Below are 17881 nucleotides of genomic sequence, written 5' to 3' on the forward strand. Positions count from 1 at the left end.
GCTAAGCCCCCAAAAGAGAGCAAATCTGCACCATTCTTCAAAGTGCAATTTGCAGGCCCTCTATTAATAATTATTTTTTTATGGTATAAATACATTTAAGGTTGTTTACACTTTTCTCATGTTCCCAGTACACTAGTAACATAGAAAGTTGACTTCAAGGGTGTAATTTCTTACTGAATTCAGTACTGAAATGTTACTGAAATATTGCTGAAGTATTGTATGACTGGGCGATACTGCGCGCGGTCCTTGAGTCAGATTAGATTTAAGACCATAATCCGCCTGCACTTACAGTCAGTTTTTGCTCACTACGTCTAATTCTGGAATTTTCGTAACTGAGCTCTTATCGAAACTGGTCCGGCTCTTGTTAATTTGGCTGACGTTACAATTTTGTTGGCCGTGATATAAGTACAAACACTGAACCTTTTGTTATTATAAGCCAGTCACAAATAAGAAATTAAGTCATTTCTTTAGCTAGACATATTTGTCTAAAAATCAACTTTGTCAATTGCATAACTATGAAAAAGGCCTGAATCCATCTAGTAGACATAGAGATCTTTACATTTTCCCTTAAACGCTTCGCGAGAACTGTACCAGCTACGGAATCAATAAGTTCGTGGCTTGTTTTATACTTCACTTTAAGGCACGTTGTTCAGTCAAAAAAGTGGTGTCCTTGTTTACGCTAGCAGATCTAGATCTGTAGACCGATTCAAGCTGTTTACAGGCATCTTTTATATTGACCTAGCCACCCTAACCTAAATGCATACTTTGGCTCACTTCACTAAAGTTTTTCTCTCATAAACAGTGCTTTGTTTTACTGAAAACAAGCAAACATTTGTATAAAACTACTGATACATTTAAGTTGACATAATCGAACATAACAACTTACCTAACAACAGTGAACAGACGCGAAAATTAAATCAACTTCTTTGAATTGAATTCGAATACGCCTCGCAGCGTATTGCTCGACGAATTTAAAGGCTCTTTTGGCCGCAAAGACTGAGTGATAACACAGTTCTCAGTACTGTACATTCATGAAGTGTAAAATTTGAAGATCACCAAAAGGACTTCGCAAACACTTTACATTTAGTTACACGAGTACCTTCGCTCTCTGTAATTAACCGTACTCTTCACAAACTATCGTCAAGTTCTTTGATATGCTAATAACTCATTCAATAACTCTTCGTTTATGTTAAGAAGTTAATTAATTGCTTACATTTCTATTGGCTGCGCTCGCGTCAAGCAAACACAAGTAACAAAGCAGGTTAAGTACCTTTTCACTGTACTGGTTGTCAAGTGAGGTATATGTAAATAACTGTAATGCTTTGTAATTAAGTACAGTAATAAAGTTTGAGTACTGCGTTTTATGGATGAAACTGAGAAGAAGCTGGCAATCAACTGGAACCAATCGATAAATTAAGCTCTATGAAAGAAATCTATATGCTTAATTCAAGGTTGAATCATTTGAAAGATGAAGCACGTTTTCAACTTTCAGTTGGTGTACAAGATCCAAGAGTCGACGGCGGGTGCAAACTGCAAGGGGAACGCGCGTGGAGTGTGTGTACTTCTCCCACGCGCGCGCCTACGAACACTCAAGAATACCGGTTATTGTACTAAAGGTTTAAACTATAGCTCTCTCAATTTTTCTTACAAATGGCTACACATGTACAAAAAGATTCTCAAAGTTGATTTAAAGATCGTGAACAGAATAAATTTCCTGATTTTATCAGCCTGCATAACTGAGGCCGACATGATGTTTGGATTTTTCTCGTCAAAATGTCGGATTGTGAAACAAGAAAAACGTAAATGACTGCCATGCATATTGAATTTAGTTGCAAGAATACAACTGGTTACGAAAATACACTTGTCTTGTATATTTGCGAAAACGGAAACCACAGTGCGACGGACGAGCACATACAAGAAAATGTAGTCAAGACCGGTTGTAGCGAAAAGTCCCCTGAAAACAGTTGGGAACAATGCAAGAGGGGGACGTGTCGCTGCAACATACGTCCCGCTCCATTCTGCTAATACATGATTGTGGGTGTATGTTGTGATAAAAAAACTTGCGCAGGGAGGCTCCGCCCCAAGGCCCAAACCCTTAGCCTTTCGTATACCATTTTATTACAGAAAAGGAAACCTTTTCAATGTATTTTCTACACCTTTCACATACCTTAATTTAGCAGAAATATGCTTCATCCCTTTTCTACACTTTTCACTTGATAAAACCCTTAAAATACTTATATGAATCATCTGTTCGGTGGGTCTAATCGAAGTGGTATTTTGAAAAGCCCATTTCATACCTAAATGACAGTTTTCTGTATATACCCTTTTCTACAGCCCACTTCGTGAACTGATTGAACTACTACCCTTTCCTATACAACCAGCTGAAAAAGGTGCTCGATTCGGGCAGAGTCTACCCGTATAGATACCGCCTCCCCCCACGGGGTCCCAAACAGATGTTGCGACGAATGTCGCAATGATGAATGTCTCTTCGTGTGTCAGGACGTTAAAACTGCGAATATCTCTTTCTATCTAATTTTTTCCCCCTCAGTCCACATGGATGATTCATTCAAATATACGTGACGTAAAGCTCAACGAATCATTTTATTGAACAAGTCATCACAACTAAACAAGAACTACTGGTAAAACACAACGAAAAACATACGACAAACAATGAAATAACTGACAAATAGAGAGAGCGGACAAAAAACAGTGTTCTAACAATTAAACACTGAAATACAGATTTGGTTCTGGTTTTGAAATAAACAAAAATTGAACTTATTATGAAGCCCTTCGGTAGATAGTAATTAAGAATATAATAAACAAGCCCAAACCAGCCGTCAAAGAATATTTTTTTACATTTTCTTGTGTATTAGTTTAAAATTCTTTCTTGTGCCAACACCCCGTCCATTCCTCGGCTGTTGTCTTCATTCAACTCAAGACAAAGCCAGGGTAGGATTAACCAAGTCCCATCAAATACAATTTAAAACGAAAACTTCAAAGTACACGCATAATTCTGGTCGGAAAAAAGCGCTCAATCGAAAAATGTCCAAGCCACGTCAGCCCTTTACAGTGTGAAAACATGACCATTGAAAATAACCTAGCACGGAATGCAACATCTTAGCAACAAAGAAGGGGGACGAACATGAAGTTGGAGAAACTGGAGGCTAAACATACAAAAGAAGGCAGTAAACAGGCTAAGGAAAGCTATATATGGAAATACAAATAATGGCATATTCTTAACAATCCTAACGAATTTCAAATCTTCTGTAGAAAAGGATTTGGGAACAAGACACTTTCAACACCAATGCTTGTACGTTAAGTTCGTCGCCCACCCGCCTCCCACTTCATGGCAAATCTTGCTAAAGGGATATATTTCGGCACAAAAATACTTTAAAACTATCCTAGACTTATCTACAGTATCTTTTTTATATATTTTCCTCCTGTCAGCAACCTATGGTTTGATTCCACCCACCGAAAGGTCTAGTAAAACAATAATCACCAACATCTGACACAGCTAAACAGTGATCGCGGATCGCAGGCTCCATAAGAAGTCCCACTACCCCCGCACAAAACGTCCCTGCTCCCATCCCGATGGTAGCAAATCCCATAGAAAATTCTTTGAATTTAGCATCGGTCTCTGAAACCACCACAAAAGCGTTTGTGAAGGCCGCGCCAGCACCCAGGCCAGCGACAAAGATTAAGATAAAAACGATCCACACGTCATGTAAGAACCGATACCACGCCGCCAGTATAAAAAACGCAAGCTGAACCACCAAGATCAACGACAAAATCCATATCCGCCTGATTGCGAAAACGTTGACAAGGCTGGGCTTTAGCGACGCAATGACCGCGAGATACGACCTGGCTATAAATTCACCACTTAAAAATATAAATATGTAGTATCTGTAGTGAACTCTGGGTGGGAATGGAGCGTTTGGAAATGCCATTGTCGTGATGACAGATTGTATGATGACGTATTCGCTGACGTAGGCAACAAACAGAGCTATAACCAATGGGAGGATTTGGCCAGCTGCAGAGAGTTTCTCTTTCCATGTGACTCTTTCAGATTCTGTTTCTTTGCTATCTTCTGAAGTATTTTCTAACTGGACAGCTTTAGAGTGTTTTTTCTCCATGACGGCATAAAATAACAGATAAAGAAGAGGCGACCCGGCCATTATCATCATAGCGTTGTTTGGTGAGACACAGCTCCATGTTGTTAGACCTTTAAAAAGAAAAACAAAGGACATTTTTTAAGGAAAAGTCTTTTAGTTTTGACGTGTTCAGTTAAAAGAGTGTCCTTCAGAAACTAGTCAAGAAAACGAATGCTGTTTTTGGCAAATCTTCGGAGACGCGCGGCTTGTTTCTGATTCTTATTAACCAATCAAGAACTAGCTTAAGTACTCAAGAGCGTACTTCAAAAACAGTCTCGTAAGCATGGCACAATGACAAGTCAATATGACGCTTACAACCACTGGATCTCCGCCATGCAGTGATACTTTTTCCTCCGAATGAAAACAGGAGTTCATTTAGTTTCAGTCTTTCTCTACTGGACTGAGAACCAACTGAACATTTCAACCTACACCGGAGCCAAGTAGATCGCAAGATCAGAGCAGGAAAGGCCAAACGAACCCAAAAATAGGTCGAAATGGGCCTCATTATCACGGTATTCTTTACGTGATGTGTCACAGGGATTTTTAAAATAAAGTTTTAGTCATGGGGCTTAAAGCTTTTTGTTTTTTTTTGAGAATGCATGGACATCATTAAATATTCATTATCAGCGAAGCGGCAAATTTGAATGCGAGAGCGCTCACAATAAGAGAAGAAAGCGTCAAAATTGGCCCAGTAGCGTTGATTAAACTTGGTTTTCTGGTTTCAAGAAGTAAAAATCTACCAACCCACGCGCGGCGTTTTGAAGATGAATGCTATATCAACATTTTAAGGCTCAAATAAACAAAATTGAACAAGTGTACATTTCAGGAATAACATGCACCACTAACCAAAGAGATATATCCTGTGATAACCCAATGGAGAAGTAGTATCAGCCAAAGCTCAGTCGAAAAATTACTATTGAAAGAATGTAAGATTTTTCTGTAATGCACTTTTATTGGCAAGTACGCACGGAACAAATCGTGTTGTTTTGTTTTGCCTGGCAGGTGCCAAGGTAAACACTTCAAAAACGAAAAATATACATAAAGCTAATTCGAGTTGTTTGGAAAATTAATATTTGTTTTTACCGGCTAAATTAGATAACAGGTAGCTTTGATAAAGTTAGCAAAACAGAACTGGTATTAAGAGTAGACGCTCCTTTTAACAGGCGTGATTACAGAAAGTTTTGTTCTCATTATCATCATCATCTGAATCCTAAGTCTCCTCTGGGAGAATAGGGCCATCAAGTTAGCATCTTAGGGCCTGTTTACGCGATATCGGAATGGTTTCACGAGATGCGATTTCATCTCGGAACGAAAATCGTTTTTTGTTTACATAATACTAGAATGAACTGTCATTCAAGAACAAAAATCTCATTCCGGAGTGAAAATTGAAATGAACTTATTCCAGAATGACTTGACTTTCCTCTCGGTATCATGTAAACTGATTCTTTCCGGAATCATTTAAACAGACCCTTAGGGTACTAGCCGCCTGGGATACGAAACCATAGCGGGCTGAACAGGCCAGTCGGTCGCCTGCCTGTAAGCAAGGGATGATATTCATATGAGGTACTCGACTTCGAACAAGCATAATGTAAAAGCAGGCCAGAGTTTGAGGCTATGCGGGAGCACTTAAAAGTATTTACACTATACAACGATTTCCTCCGGTCCAAATTTTCGGACCGGAGAAGCATTCTGTTAACACGGGACCATTCTGGAACCGGTCCGGAACGGATCTAAAACTGGACCTGCAAAACCAGTTTTGGATCCGTTTCGGACGGGTTCCAGAACGGTCCCGTGTAAACAAAAGCCGATTCGGTCCGGTTTGGAACGGTTCTGGTCCAGTCCAGTGTTAACGTAGCCTAATGCTGGATTTCCACTGAAGCGTCATTTTTTACGTGCGTTAACGTGCGTGAAAAAATTAAGAGACAATGTATGAACGACTTGCGTACACGTTTACGCACGCCGTTCATACATTGTCTCTAAATTTTTCACGCACGTAAACGCACGTAAAAAATTACGCGTCAGTGGAAATCCACCATAAGACTTTCAACTGACAAAATTTAATGACCCACGTTTCATCGAAATAAGACAGCCATAAAAAGGCGTTTTTGTTTGTAATCTATAGTGGTTTGCCTCACTATAAATAGGCATACAAATCTGTAAACTTACCTGTATAATAAAGAGGTCCTAATATGAATCCTGAACCGGTGCCCGCCGAATACGCAGCGACCGTAACTTTCTCGTAATAAGCAGTCAACGTAAAAAACGACACTTCTCCAATTCCTGCCCCCAGGGAAGTGGTACAGATTCCAACTAACTTGAGATAAACTTCCTTGGCGTAGACAATTATAAACAGGCCTGCTGTAAAAAATGCGTAAACTGCCACTATTCGAACAACATAAGGCACTTTGTGTATAAAGTACGGCGCGATCATTGTCACAAGAAAATACGGACCAACATTTGTCACTAACACGGCAGCCGTTGGAATAAAAGTACCCGCTAAGATGTCCTGTGCCCCTGAAATGATGACAGAATAGACCGTGTAGATGAGCGCTCCAAAGGCGTAGAAGGCCAAAAGGTTTCGTAATGGCTCCTTTTTCGGTTTTGCAGCTTTTAATTCCTCACTTTCTTCGCTCTGTTCGTCTTTTGTTGGGGTTTCCTCCGTGTTTTCTCCGCCATTTTCGTCTGTGTTCTCCATTTTTGGCCAACTTCAACGTTGACCACTCGTAATCAGATTCCGCTTGGATACGTTTCCTTCCGTTTAGCTGATAAATCTAAAGCTTCGATATAATATCAAACTCGTGCCGGTCGTGATTTTCACGACGAGAGCGATCAAGGAGAAGAAACGTTTGACTCTCACGTCATGGCACACAACTCGTCAATAAAATTTTGATTGTTCAAAGACACATTCCGTTCGCTTACGTTATGACAACCTGGTGGCCACAAAGAAACAAGAAACAAGGGCTGGATCCTGATCAAACTTGAATGTAAGGTTTTTAACTGGTAATTCAAGTTGTTCTTGTTTTTTGCGACAGACTGAACCGGCCAACCAAGAAAAGCAAGTCTTTCTTGCGAGTTTCGAACTGAAAAAAGTGGAAAGTCTCCAGATGTCAAAATTCTTGAACTTTTCAAGGTCCTCTTATAATCACTGACGTTTCGATCGAGAAAAAAATAATGACAACTTAAACAGGTGGCACGACCCCACCAGTTGGACGGACGAAATTTAAAAGCCGACATGAATTCTGGGGGGGGTTAACGTAAATTTACTCGGACCGCGACGGAAATTTGCACAATTTCCGACAGGAGCTGCCGAACCTTCCGACAGCATTAAAAATTTCTCTGTGCTATAGTTTTATCAGAGAACTAGCTAAAGTGGACATGCGAGGACCAACTAACCAACGCTACCTTCGAGAGGTGTTTATCTTGGAGAAAGATGAATCAAATTTGACTGGATTATGGCAATGGCAAGGACCTTCTTCGTGCCTCGCGTCCGCTTTTTAATTTCAGGAGGTATCGGTTGAGGAGAGTCGACTGTTCCGTGTGACAAACAAATCATTTTAATCTATACTAGAAAATAATAACCCTTGTTTATTTTCGTCACCTATTTACAATTTACATGTTTGAAACGCTTTGCTTTTCTTTGAGTCCATAAATACTCTCTTGTTCGGTTTTGTTTACATGCAAAATTCGATAAATTCTCGTTTACTTTTTCTCCGCAACAGCATAAAAATAACCCAAGTAAAGTAGCCCAAAAAATTTACTTTATATACATTATTCCTCAATTCTAAGACCACAAGTTTTGTAAATATTACCTCGATAATATGGACACTTCATTCTAACATAGTTAGTAACTATGATTCTAACGACCCATCACTTGATCCCAGAGCGACCAATTAAATTCCGTACAATGACCCTACTTCTGTAACGGACACCTCTTTATTGCAAATACAATACGAGCACACACACGAAGGTATGTCGCTTCAATGTCCGTATTAACGATTTTTTTTATCGCTGATTTCTAGAGACAAATATCTTCTTGAGACAATGCCTTAAAGGAATTAACCTGCACACATACTTTCAGTTATGTAGCAATTAATTTCCCCCTATTTAAGTTTCATTTAAAAGGGATCCTCTCTTTTATTCGTCTCTTTCGCATGACTGTCGAGAAACAATATACCAGTGGTGGCTAATTTTGATTACATTAATAAATATATTTCCCCAAGTTCGATGCAATTTATAAATATCTCTAACTATGCCCAGAATACCTCTATGAAATTTAATAAATTTCTGTACATATGAAGTTGTATAGCCCATAGACCCCCTGTCAATATGTTGCCGTCTGATTTGCCGTTTATTTACAGACTCCACCTCCCTGCAATCGAGTAAAGCAAAAGCTGCTATTTTGCGCCACACCTAAACAGTGACGACGTAGCCAAGGCTCGATCAGCAATCCTAACAAGCCAGCGGTAATCGCCCCAGCGCCAGTCGCAGCAGAAGCGTACCCAAGAACAAACTCTCTGGACTTTGGCTCCTCGATTTCTGAATAAGTCGCTAACATATTCACATACATTATGCCAATTATCAGACCACCAATAAAGGAGAGAATTAAAACTACTGAAACGTCAGTCAAAAAGCGGTACCAAGCCGCCAGCAAAAAGAAAACTAAAATACCGATCTCCGCCACGGCAAGAAACCATATCCTGCGTATGGTTACATTCCGAGCGAGGCTCGGCATGAGATACGACAAGACGATCAAATACGATCTACCGAACAGTTCGCCGAACAGGAAAATGAAGATGTAGTACTGATAGTGGTCTCTAGGAGGAAAAGGCGCACTCGGGAACGCTATTGTTGTGATGACGGATTGAATGATCAAATATTCCGCGATCCATGCACTGATTATGGAAGCGATGATCGGCAGAACTCTTTTGATAGCCGAACATTTCTCCTTCCATGTTAAATGGCCGTCGCCGATCTCTGTTTCCTGTTCTTCGATTGGTGAATATTGAATGTCCTTGTGAGTGATTCCGTTTGCGGCAGATTGCCAGCATTGAGAGTGCTTTCTTTCCATTAGAGCGTAGAATATCAACAGTAACACCAAACTGACAGCCATGATAGAAATGGTGACAGAGGGAGAGACACAAGCCCATGTTGTCATTGCTGTGGAATAGAAAGAACACCTGCTTAGTCATACGAGATAGCTTCAGTCTCTAAACCCGGACGATGCATACTTCTGAGATCTAGTAAGCAGCATCTGGACCATCTCTAGTATGTAACATGCCTACTTTTACGACAAAACTATATTGTATAAAAATGAAAATATTAATCGCCATTATCATCACCATCGTTATTATAACACAAAAATACTGCCAACGAATGTATTCGTTTAAAACACTACCATGTATAACTGAACATAGTTATTATTTTTTTAGGCGAGGACGTAGTCTCGAGCCTTATGCTAGGGCACGATCAAGGATTCTTGTGATAATGTGAAAATTACTCCATTAACAATCTCGTTCCCAGAGTCCCCCATTTTTCGGCGATGTGATGATTCGAACCGAAGGGGATTGGTAACTAAAAACGATTTGTTGCGTCCGCCATCTTGGTTTTACGGTCGTGCATGTGAGAATTTTTCGCAGCCAGAAGCCTTGACTCGAGGAAGATTAGTAGCTGATATTTTTTGCGCTCACTTACAAACATATTGAGATATCATAGTACACAAAAACCTTATCGACACACCGATAGGTCGAGGGACTAAACTAAATTGTGGTTTACGAGCTGGTGAGTGCTGGGTTTCGGGCAGACCTTTGCCTTTCAAGACTGAGGTTGAACTGAATATAAAGCATTGAAAGCACTATAAGCACGGCTAAACATCAGAATTGAAATATTTGTGATCTGAACTACTGGCAACATTGTAACCTGAGCTTTAACTGAAGATGAGATGTGCAGAACAAGTATACTGCCATAACTGCTGAGGTGAGCTATCTAAAGTTTATATTTGCTTGTACTTCATGGACTACCTTATTGATGAATAACATAAGCTTAATAGTCAAAGTGTTCATGGAATCGAAATAACAATTTTAAAAGGTTAAATATCTGCTAGATGTTGTTATATATAGATTTGCTGGAATTTATAGATCACAAAGCATTGAGAGAGCTTCATTCGCGATCCCTTCTGTCAACGGAACGTTTTCATATAATACTAGGTGATTTTAACATTGATTGGATTGCATAATTTGGATACAAACAAACTTATTTCAGGCTTAACCACTGATAATCTGAGTGATAACAGAACTACAATGTATCACATTTAAACAAATCTAAATAAATCAAGAGTCTAAACTGACCTTTATAAAGCTGTGTGGTTAGCAAACAACTAAGTAGGCTATAATAAGTAGTAAATGATTTAAGAAGCATAATGTACATGAAGAAAGATGTGTTTCAGAAAAAAGAAAAATTTAAGTGAATTCAGTAACTACTTTTGTTGCATTATGTTGTTGTAGTTAATCAGTCTTGGTGTCTAAACAAATATGTGTAAAACAATTATTAAATTTTTAACTATTGATTCTTTCTTTTATTATGTTTCCAGAACAGAAACAAAAAAAACAACAGAAAACATCCAAAATACAGTTTTCAAAGAATCCACTGACTGCTGTGTTTTGTCCTAATTGCCTCAGTATGTTTAATCTGCACTTTGTCAAGAAGCAGCATGAATGTGTGAATGTGGCTATTGCATTGGAACTGGTTATTGACCTCTATTCTGCCTCTATGCAATATGTACATAAAAAAGCCCAATCCTCACTATAAATGGCAGATATATTTAAACAAAAGACAACGAAAACCATGTAGCAATAACACCAAAGTTAAAAAAAATGTGTAAAACATCTCTGGATTTGCTACAGAAAGACCCTTTAATTCAAATTCATCACTGGCAAACCACTAGCTACCACTGTATCAACTCTACGTCCTAGACTCTACATGTATTGTATCAAGGTTTTGGACTTATTGGACTTACTTGCCTCACAAATTGTACAGATAGTGCAAACAACTTTCAGCCCCATTTTAATTTAACAAGAGTAAATCAAGATACTATATCAATTTAACTTCCTGGAAACTTGTACTTCCTTGCACTGCGTGTTTTACCTCTAAATGATATTAAGTTTTTGGACTTACTGGACAAAGCTTACGTTACAGATTGTACAGTCAGTGCAGTCAACAATCTAGATACATTATTTCAAGACATTTTTTGCTGCTAAAGTTGAGGAAGTGTCCTTGCTGTCTAGTAAAGTTACAAAATATGTTGCATTCCATTGTCAAAAGTCGTGATAAAAGACATCTTATTAGAATTGTACAAATTAAATTGCCAATTTTGTGATCAAAGCAGCTTAGGGAAGGTACGTTTTTTTTTATTAGGGGGGGGGGGGGGTGGGCCGGGGTATTTTAGGATTTTTTTGCGAACAAATTCGTGGCCCTCCCACTTCCTAGAATGTTTTGTTGCATGACCCTCCACAAACACGCACACAAAAACATGTGACCCTCCCCCCCACCTACTCAGTGGTTCCTTGGGAACAAAACTAAACAGAAGTGTTGCTGACCTTTTAAAATGCTTTCTGGTCGTTCCATCTGTGCACAAAGCAACTATTACAGGGATTTTAATAAGAGTCAGAGTAGGCAGCAAACGTTTTGGAGCTCCGAAGGCTCAACCTTCTAGGGGGGTTTGGGGGCATGCTCCCCCGGAAAATTTTAAAATTTTGGCCTCTAAGAGTGCATTTCCTGCATTCCTGCATTCTTTTCGAATGAAAAACTAAGTTGATTGTCCACTGGAAGTTAAAAGAGGTAAATAAACTGCCGTAGCGAAATTTGGAAAAGCTGACGTTTCGAGTGTTGGCTCCTAGAGTCTATCCTAGAGGAACGAAAAGGAGCTGAATAGTTGGGATGAGACTAGGCCCTCTGTGTCCCGTACTTTCTTTTCTTAAAACACAGGAAGTCAGATTCTTAAAAGGAGGAGGCAAATTAAGTCTAAAACTTGTATCTTTAGGTTTTCTTGGGTTCCGCGTTGCTAGGACTATTTTATAAACTATTGGACGTGACTAGTAAACTATCCTTAGAACTTCAATACGGTAAAGAATGAAACTTGAGAATTGCCAACATGGGTTGTTGAGTTGATTTACTATCATATTCCTAACACTAAAATTAACCCGGGGGGGGGGGGGACTCGCATATGAAAATGACGGGTATGCTCGTCGTCTCGCTTAGGGGTGTAAATTTCGGATTTTTGGTCTCGCTTAGGGTGTTCCGGGAAAAACGCCAATATTTTTAGCCATAATGGTCTCGTTTACGGTTACACACGAATAAATATACAAATATAAATTCTATTCTTAGTTTTTTGGTATCTTTTAGGGGTCAAGAAAAGCTTGAGCCACACCCAGATCGGTCTCTTTTAGGGGTTCTTTTCAAAATTTCCGACGAGCATCCCCGTCTGTTTCATATAGGAGCCCCCCCCCCCCCGGGAAAATTAAGAGAAATTCATGTGAATCAGCAAGGAAAATAAAGATTTAGAGCTCACTTGGTTAAGAAGACTTAAATTTAAATGTAATACAAAGCCGCAAGGATATAACAATACATGATCTTATGGGCCAATCCACGCGGTTACTTATGATCATTCATTTGCATGTTTTTGAATGCTTTGTTGAACAAGGCGGTTCCTCCTTGCAACGTGCCCTGAAATTACATTGATCGTCCGCCAGTGTTAATTCTTTCAGCAATTTTCACACTATAACTGAATCATCATCTTAACCCTACTGATTGTCAATAGGAAAATTCTTTTTCCATGAAATGAATTTTCTTTGTTAAGTATGAATTGAAAGGGACGCGTTTAACAAAATTTTACATGTTAATTAATATGATTTATCAGGTTAGTGATTTAAAGCACCCGGTTATACAACAAGTTTTCTTATTTCCGTGGCGATTTTATTTTTTCCTAGACCTTTGTTGAGTGAGTTCACTCGAGAGTATATTCGTGATTTCAATGTGCATATTATGGACAGACTGTGGCTAAAATTGTCCAAGCTGAATGACAATAGATCGCGACAAACCATTATGTTTTATGAATCCATTAACTTCGGCACCTGCATGAATTTTAGGGAATTTATTACAGTATTGTGTTTTGTAAATTTCACTGTATTGTACTCCTTCGGGATAATATAAAACACCAAAACATGGCTTAAATTTCTCCTGGTTATTTTTATTATAGCGAAACATTATATCAGAAGAGAAAGGCTGGAAAATCCCTACAACAACAGCATGCATATGCGGTGAATAAAAGATCGACATTATTGAATTTAATTTATATTTCGTTCAAGTTTTAATGGTATGACTTGTCACACTGAATTTGAGAAAGTAACTGAGCGTCTTAATTTTATTTTGTGCGTTTAAATAATCCTTTTAAACTGTGTCGCTCAAACTTAACTGGTTGCCGGAGCGAATAACAAAGTTAATAGTGCCGAGTTTTACACTGAACAATACAAGGAAACAATTTACAGCATAATATTTTCACCGGCCAAAATTTAATTTAGTCTTGTTAGAAGTGAGTAAAAATAAGACGCATATAAATCAAATTATTATACAAAATAGTAAGTTTTATAAATGAAATACCTGTGTAATACAATGGCGCAAGTGATATACCAGTCCCTGTACCGGCTGAGAAGGCGCTAACTGCCGTATCATGGTAGAAGGACGTCATGGCTATGAACGATAACTCCCCCAAACCAAATCCAAATGAAGACAGCGAAACCCCGAACAATCTCAATCCAACTCGATTGGCTGTAGCTACCAAGATAAGTCCTGTAGCCTCCAGAAAACATATGGCCAGTATTCGGGGGAAATACGCGATTTTTTGAATGTGATATGGCGCTACAAGAGTGATGACGAAGTACGGTCCGACATTCGCGACCAACACGGCCGATGTGGGCACAAATGTTCCTGCCAGAATATCTTGAGCGCCCGATATTATCAACGAGTAAATCGCATAAATCAAGAAACCGAAAATGTAGAAGGCAAGGATTGTTACTGGTTTTTCTTTCGCTTTGTCATTTTCCTCTTTGGCGGTGAATAATTCCATTTCTGTCGCTTCATACTCTTTTGTTTCGTCTGCCATCTCTTGCCGATGTTTGCCGCGCGGAAGGTCGTTTAATTTGAGTCTTATAAGGGACGAATTGACGTCTTGACTGGCGCTTAAATAAGTCGCTAAGATTCAGGCCAATTCATCGTTTATAGAAGTATTCAGGCTTGACAAAACACACGGGCGACCACGCCGTTTCTACAGCTTGGCGGCTTGACTTTTCTGTACCACGATCAAACATCTGACTCCTGGCAAAACATACATATGCAAATTGTGTTAGCAAACAGAGACCAAAATCAGTCGGACTTATTTACATTTGATATTTGCTCATTCTTTGGATCAAGATTTAAAAACCCACAAATTTCGATTACAACTAACCAATCTTCCTTGAAGACATCTTACTTCCATTAAAAGCCAGGTAATTATGTTAGTCTTCGTTTATACTTTATCTAGTAGATGTTTCAGCTTGCAGTATTAGTATTATAGCTTATTGTAATACCAGAAAAGTCCCAACTATTTTAAAAAATGGAGCGGAATGCCATTTGATTTTGAACCGCGATAATTTTTAGTCAATCCATGGACACCTGTAATTTTCTTCACGGAAACTCAAACCACCTGCTTTTGCTGTTTTCAGATTCAGGCCGTGATTTCTTGCACGTTGATTCTGTGGCTTGCGGTCATACAGTTTGTCCAACCCGCAAAGCATCTGAAACGCCTCTGCATTCCTCGTATCATATTATTCGTATGATTTTAGCAGCGATTTGAAAATATCTTCGATGACCGATCCATTGCTAGATTCGATTCAAAACTCGATCCTTTCTTCACGGCGAAGTTTGGTTTGGCTCAGCTTACAAAATGTTTTGATTGTTGCATAAAAAAATAGTTATACCTGCAAATCAACTAATTTTATTTTGAAAATACCCAGGGCCAAACTCCAGGTGGGAGCAGCGTCAGATAAGAAGTCATGACCTCAGTTATGCTTAATGTGGAGCAACTTTGATTTCCTTGAGTTGACGATCAGTGTTTGCAATTATCTGTGGTTAGAAAATAAAATGTGGGTCTTTCGGGTCCGGGTTTATTATCTTTAATCTTGGAAAAAAATTAACGCGGAGTTCCAATTTTTTTGTTGTTTTTTTTTTACTGTAATCAATTTTTCACTCTGTTTTCAATTCAAACTTTAGGATTAACCAAGGAGATGTAGAAATGAAGTGTTAAGAGTTTATCAAAAAAATTAGCACTAAGCTTATAAAGCGTGAATTAAAAATGGTAAAGAAACTCACTGAACAATCGAGCCCAGACTAAACCAAGTTATTTTCTCTTGGTTCAATTTATTTTCTCTTGGTTCAGCAAAGAGCGGATAACTTTTATCCTACTAGGAGTTGCTGGTAGCAAGTAAAGTGCTGCGAAGTAAGTTATAACAATAATAATTATAATAGTAGGAACGATTGGAAGGTCATAGGAATGTTTCGGATGTTCACATTTCGCAGATGTGAAAGATATGATTTTTCTCAGTGAGTTAAATGCTGGTAATTCGCTTAGTTTATATAATAATTAGTGACATTGAGGAAAGGAAGCAATGCAACATAACATAGCACGTGCAATTCAATTGCAAAGCCATCGGAAACACCAATTTATGACGTCAAAAAGCTCGAAGCTCGCGGTCATTATGGAAACGTTTTCATGTAGCCTTCGCAAATAATCTTCGTAGTGTTATTGCTGTAGCATATTTCCCGCTTAAGGCTCAGAAAGGAAAATTTTTCCTTAAATTAACTTAGTAATAAATAATTATGAAAGCGAATCATAAGAAGGCCTCGTTAATTCGTTATTCATCAGAGCTGGCGCACAAGGGATAAAAAGACCGACCGTTTCCCCGGCACTATACTTGACCATCTTGCTCAAGAGAGGTTTCAAGCATTTACAAAGTATGAACAGAAGCGCAAGCGGCAGCGCTTTAAAGTTTAACTTCTTGCTCTTTAGCGAAAAGGACATCGCAAACGACAAACGCAGCTTCCACATTTTACATGCCGCTGATCATACGTACTGCATGTACTCAAAATCATCGCCAGCGAAAAAGTCAAATCGAGTGTGTCGCCTATATAAAGCGCCCAGGCCCCGCGCGGACAGTCAAAAATAGTTCTGCTGCTACGCTAAGGCTTCGCAGCATGCAACTAAAATCCTAAATCAGTCTGGTCTGTCAATAAAAAGGACGTGTGTGGGGAGGGGGTGATTTTAACATTATCGAGTGAGGGGATGAAAATTAATTTTTGCTTGGTGAGAGGGGGGGGGGGGGGGCGCAACTTAATGTTGAGCCGTATTTTACCCATTTCCCAACCACCTTCCCCCCTCTCTCCTCCGCAGAGGCTTCTCAGGGGGTTTTCGGTGGAGAGAATCCGCTGAGTAACTCACCTTGCCAAGCGGATTTTTATAACGAACGCCCCCATAGGGAACCTCTGAGGAGGAGAGAGCTCTTCCCCAAATCCAGGTATATTACACTTTCCCTAATGAAGAAATAGTACGAAATCATACTTTGGAAGGCAAAAAATAAAAGAACGCCATTCTCCTTCTAAAAGATACCAAAGAAAAGACCTAATACAAGAGCCAAGAATAAAGCTATGTCCGTTTTTTACCAAGGACATCTAAACGGTTTGTAGGTCTAGCTGTACAAAGTTTTAAAGTGCGTCCCGATTTTATACAAGATGAAAATAAGCTTCTATCAAGTACGTCTTTGAGACGCACAAAGCAGACCACGATGAATATACGTCTGACTTCTAATATTCCCTTCCCCTCTTATTTTTTTTTTTGTTTTAATGCGAGACGGATATATACGTCCACTAAGTTACAAACCATACTCGCCAGTCCTGGAATCTTATACTTGTAAAGGATTTCCTCAAGAAAGAGCGTAGTAAGGTAACATCGGTTCCTGCTCAGAAATCACTCCGTAATTTAATGCCGTTTCATGTTTAAAGATAGGGCTAAAGAAAGCGGCAGTTACCGTTCATGTGATGTTTGGGCCGGCATTTAATCCATCTGTATCATATTGCGACAGCAGTTCTCTTTTGAGTGTCTTAAAACCAAACCCAAAGCAATTACAACTGGCCAATCACGATAATTGCATACAAGAGCCAATAAGCCAATGACGACTCGAAGAAAATACACGTAAACGGTGCCAAGCGCGGGAAAAATGCGTGAGACCAAAGACACTCTTGGTTTGCATTTGATTGGTTTTAAGCAAAACCAAAGCAATTACTTCTGGCCAATCACAAAAATCGCAAATTAACAAGACAAAGAACCAATGAGAACTCCAGGAATAGCGACCTCACCAGTGCCAAGCGCGGGAAAGCGCGCTAGACCAAGTCGCTGTTTTTTTTTTAATGTTACTGGTTGAATGAGCAGGTGGTTCGAATTTTTAAACCAGTCACTGAGTAAATGCAAAACCAATTCAATTCCGGATTACTTTCGACACTCGATAGAAAACAGTTCTACATTAACAACTGTTAAATAAATCCACTGAAAATTTTCAGTTCAGATCTCAGATCTAGATGGTTTTCCTCTAAACAAAATGCTAGGCTTAATAAACAATTACCTAACCTTTAAAATAGATTCCTTTAAAATA

The 17881-nt window shown here is 39.1% G+C and overlaps 2 protein-coding genes across 3 annotated transcripts; both read right to left on the bottom strand.

Annotated features, from left to right (window-relative positions):
• Positions 1 to 2582: 2582 nt before the first annotated feature.
• Positions 2583 to 7370, bottom strand: LOC144662549 (uncharacterized). Its single transcript, XM_078523386.1, has 2 exons — positions 6318 to 7370; positions 2583 to 4222 (listed from the first exon to the last, which is right to left on the bottom strand). Exons 1-2 carry the CDS (start codon positions 6844 to 6846, stop codon positions 3444 to 3446), a joined length of 1308 nt encoding a protein of 435 aa, XP_078379512.1. The 5' UTR covers positions 6847 to 7370; the 3' UTR covers positions 2583 to 3443.
• Positions 7371 to 7704: 334 nt separating this feature from the next.
• LOC144662536 (uncharacterized) lies at positions 7705 to 16738 on the bottom strand. 2 transcript variants are annotated; one of them, XM_078523373.1, is made up of 3 exons: positions 16675 to 16738; positions 13803 to 14516; positions 7705 to 9308 (listed from the first exon to the last, which is right to left on the bottom strand). In XM_078523373.1, the coding sequence occupies exons 2-3, from the start codon at positions 14302 to 14304 to the stop codon at positions 8500 to 8502; spliced, it is 1311 nt and encodes a 436-aa protein (XP_078379499.1). In that variant the 5' UTR covers positions 14305 to 14516; positions 16675 to 16738; the 3' UTR covers positions 7705 to 8499. The 2 variants fall into 2 exon arrangements, with proteins under 2 accessions (XP_078379499.1, XP_078379493.1); XM_078523367.1 differs by lacking the exon at positions 16675 to 16738 and adding an exon at positions 14647 to 14859.
• Positions 16739 to 17881: the final 1143 nt, after the last annotated feature.

Source organism: Oculina patagonica, chromosome 1 (genome assembly GCF_052425735.1).
Source record: "Oculina patagonica isolate OP01 chromosome 1, crgOcupat, whole genome shotgun sequence".
Lineage (NCBI taxonomy): Eukaryota > Metazoa > Cnidaria > Anthozoa > Scleractinia > Oculinidae > Oculina > Oculina patagonica.

Bases quoted from the DNA above. Each gene is read 5' to 3' on its own strand.
- LOC144662536 (XM_078523373.1), bottom strand. From the start codon at position 14,304: ATGGCAGACGAAACAAAAGAGTATGAAGCGACAGAAATGGAATTATTC. The intron at 9,309-13,802 runs GTATTTCATTTA...TCTATTCCACAG, and splicing joins TGCGCCATTGTATTACACAG to CAATGACAACATGGGCTTGT.
- LOC144662549 (XM_078523386.1), bottom strand. From the start codon at position 6,846: ATGGAGAACACAGACGAAAATGGCGGAGAAAACACGGAGGAAACCCCA. The intron at 4,223-6,317 runs GTAAGTTTACAG...TTCTTTTTAAAG, and splicing joins AGGACCTCTTTATTATACAG to GTCTAACAACATGGAGCTGT.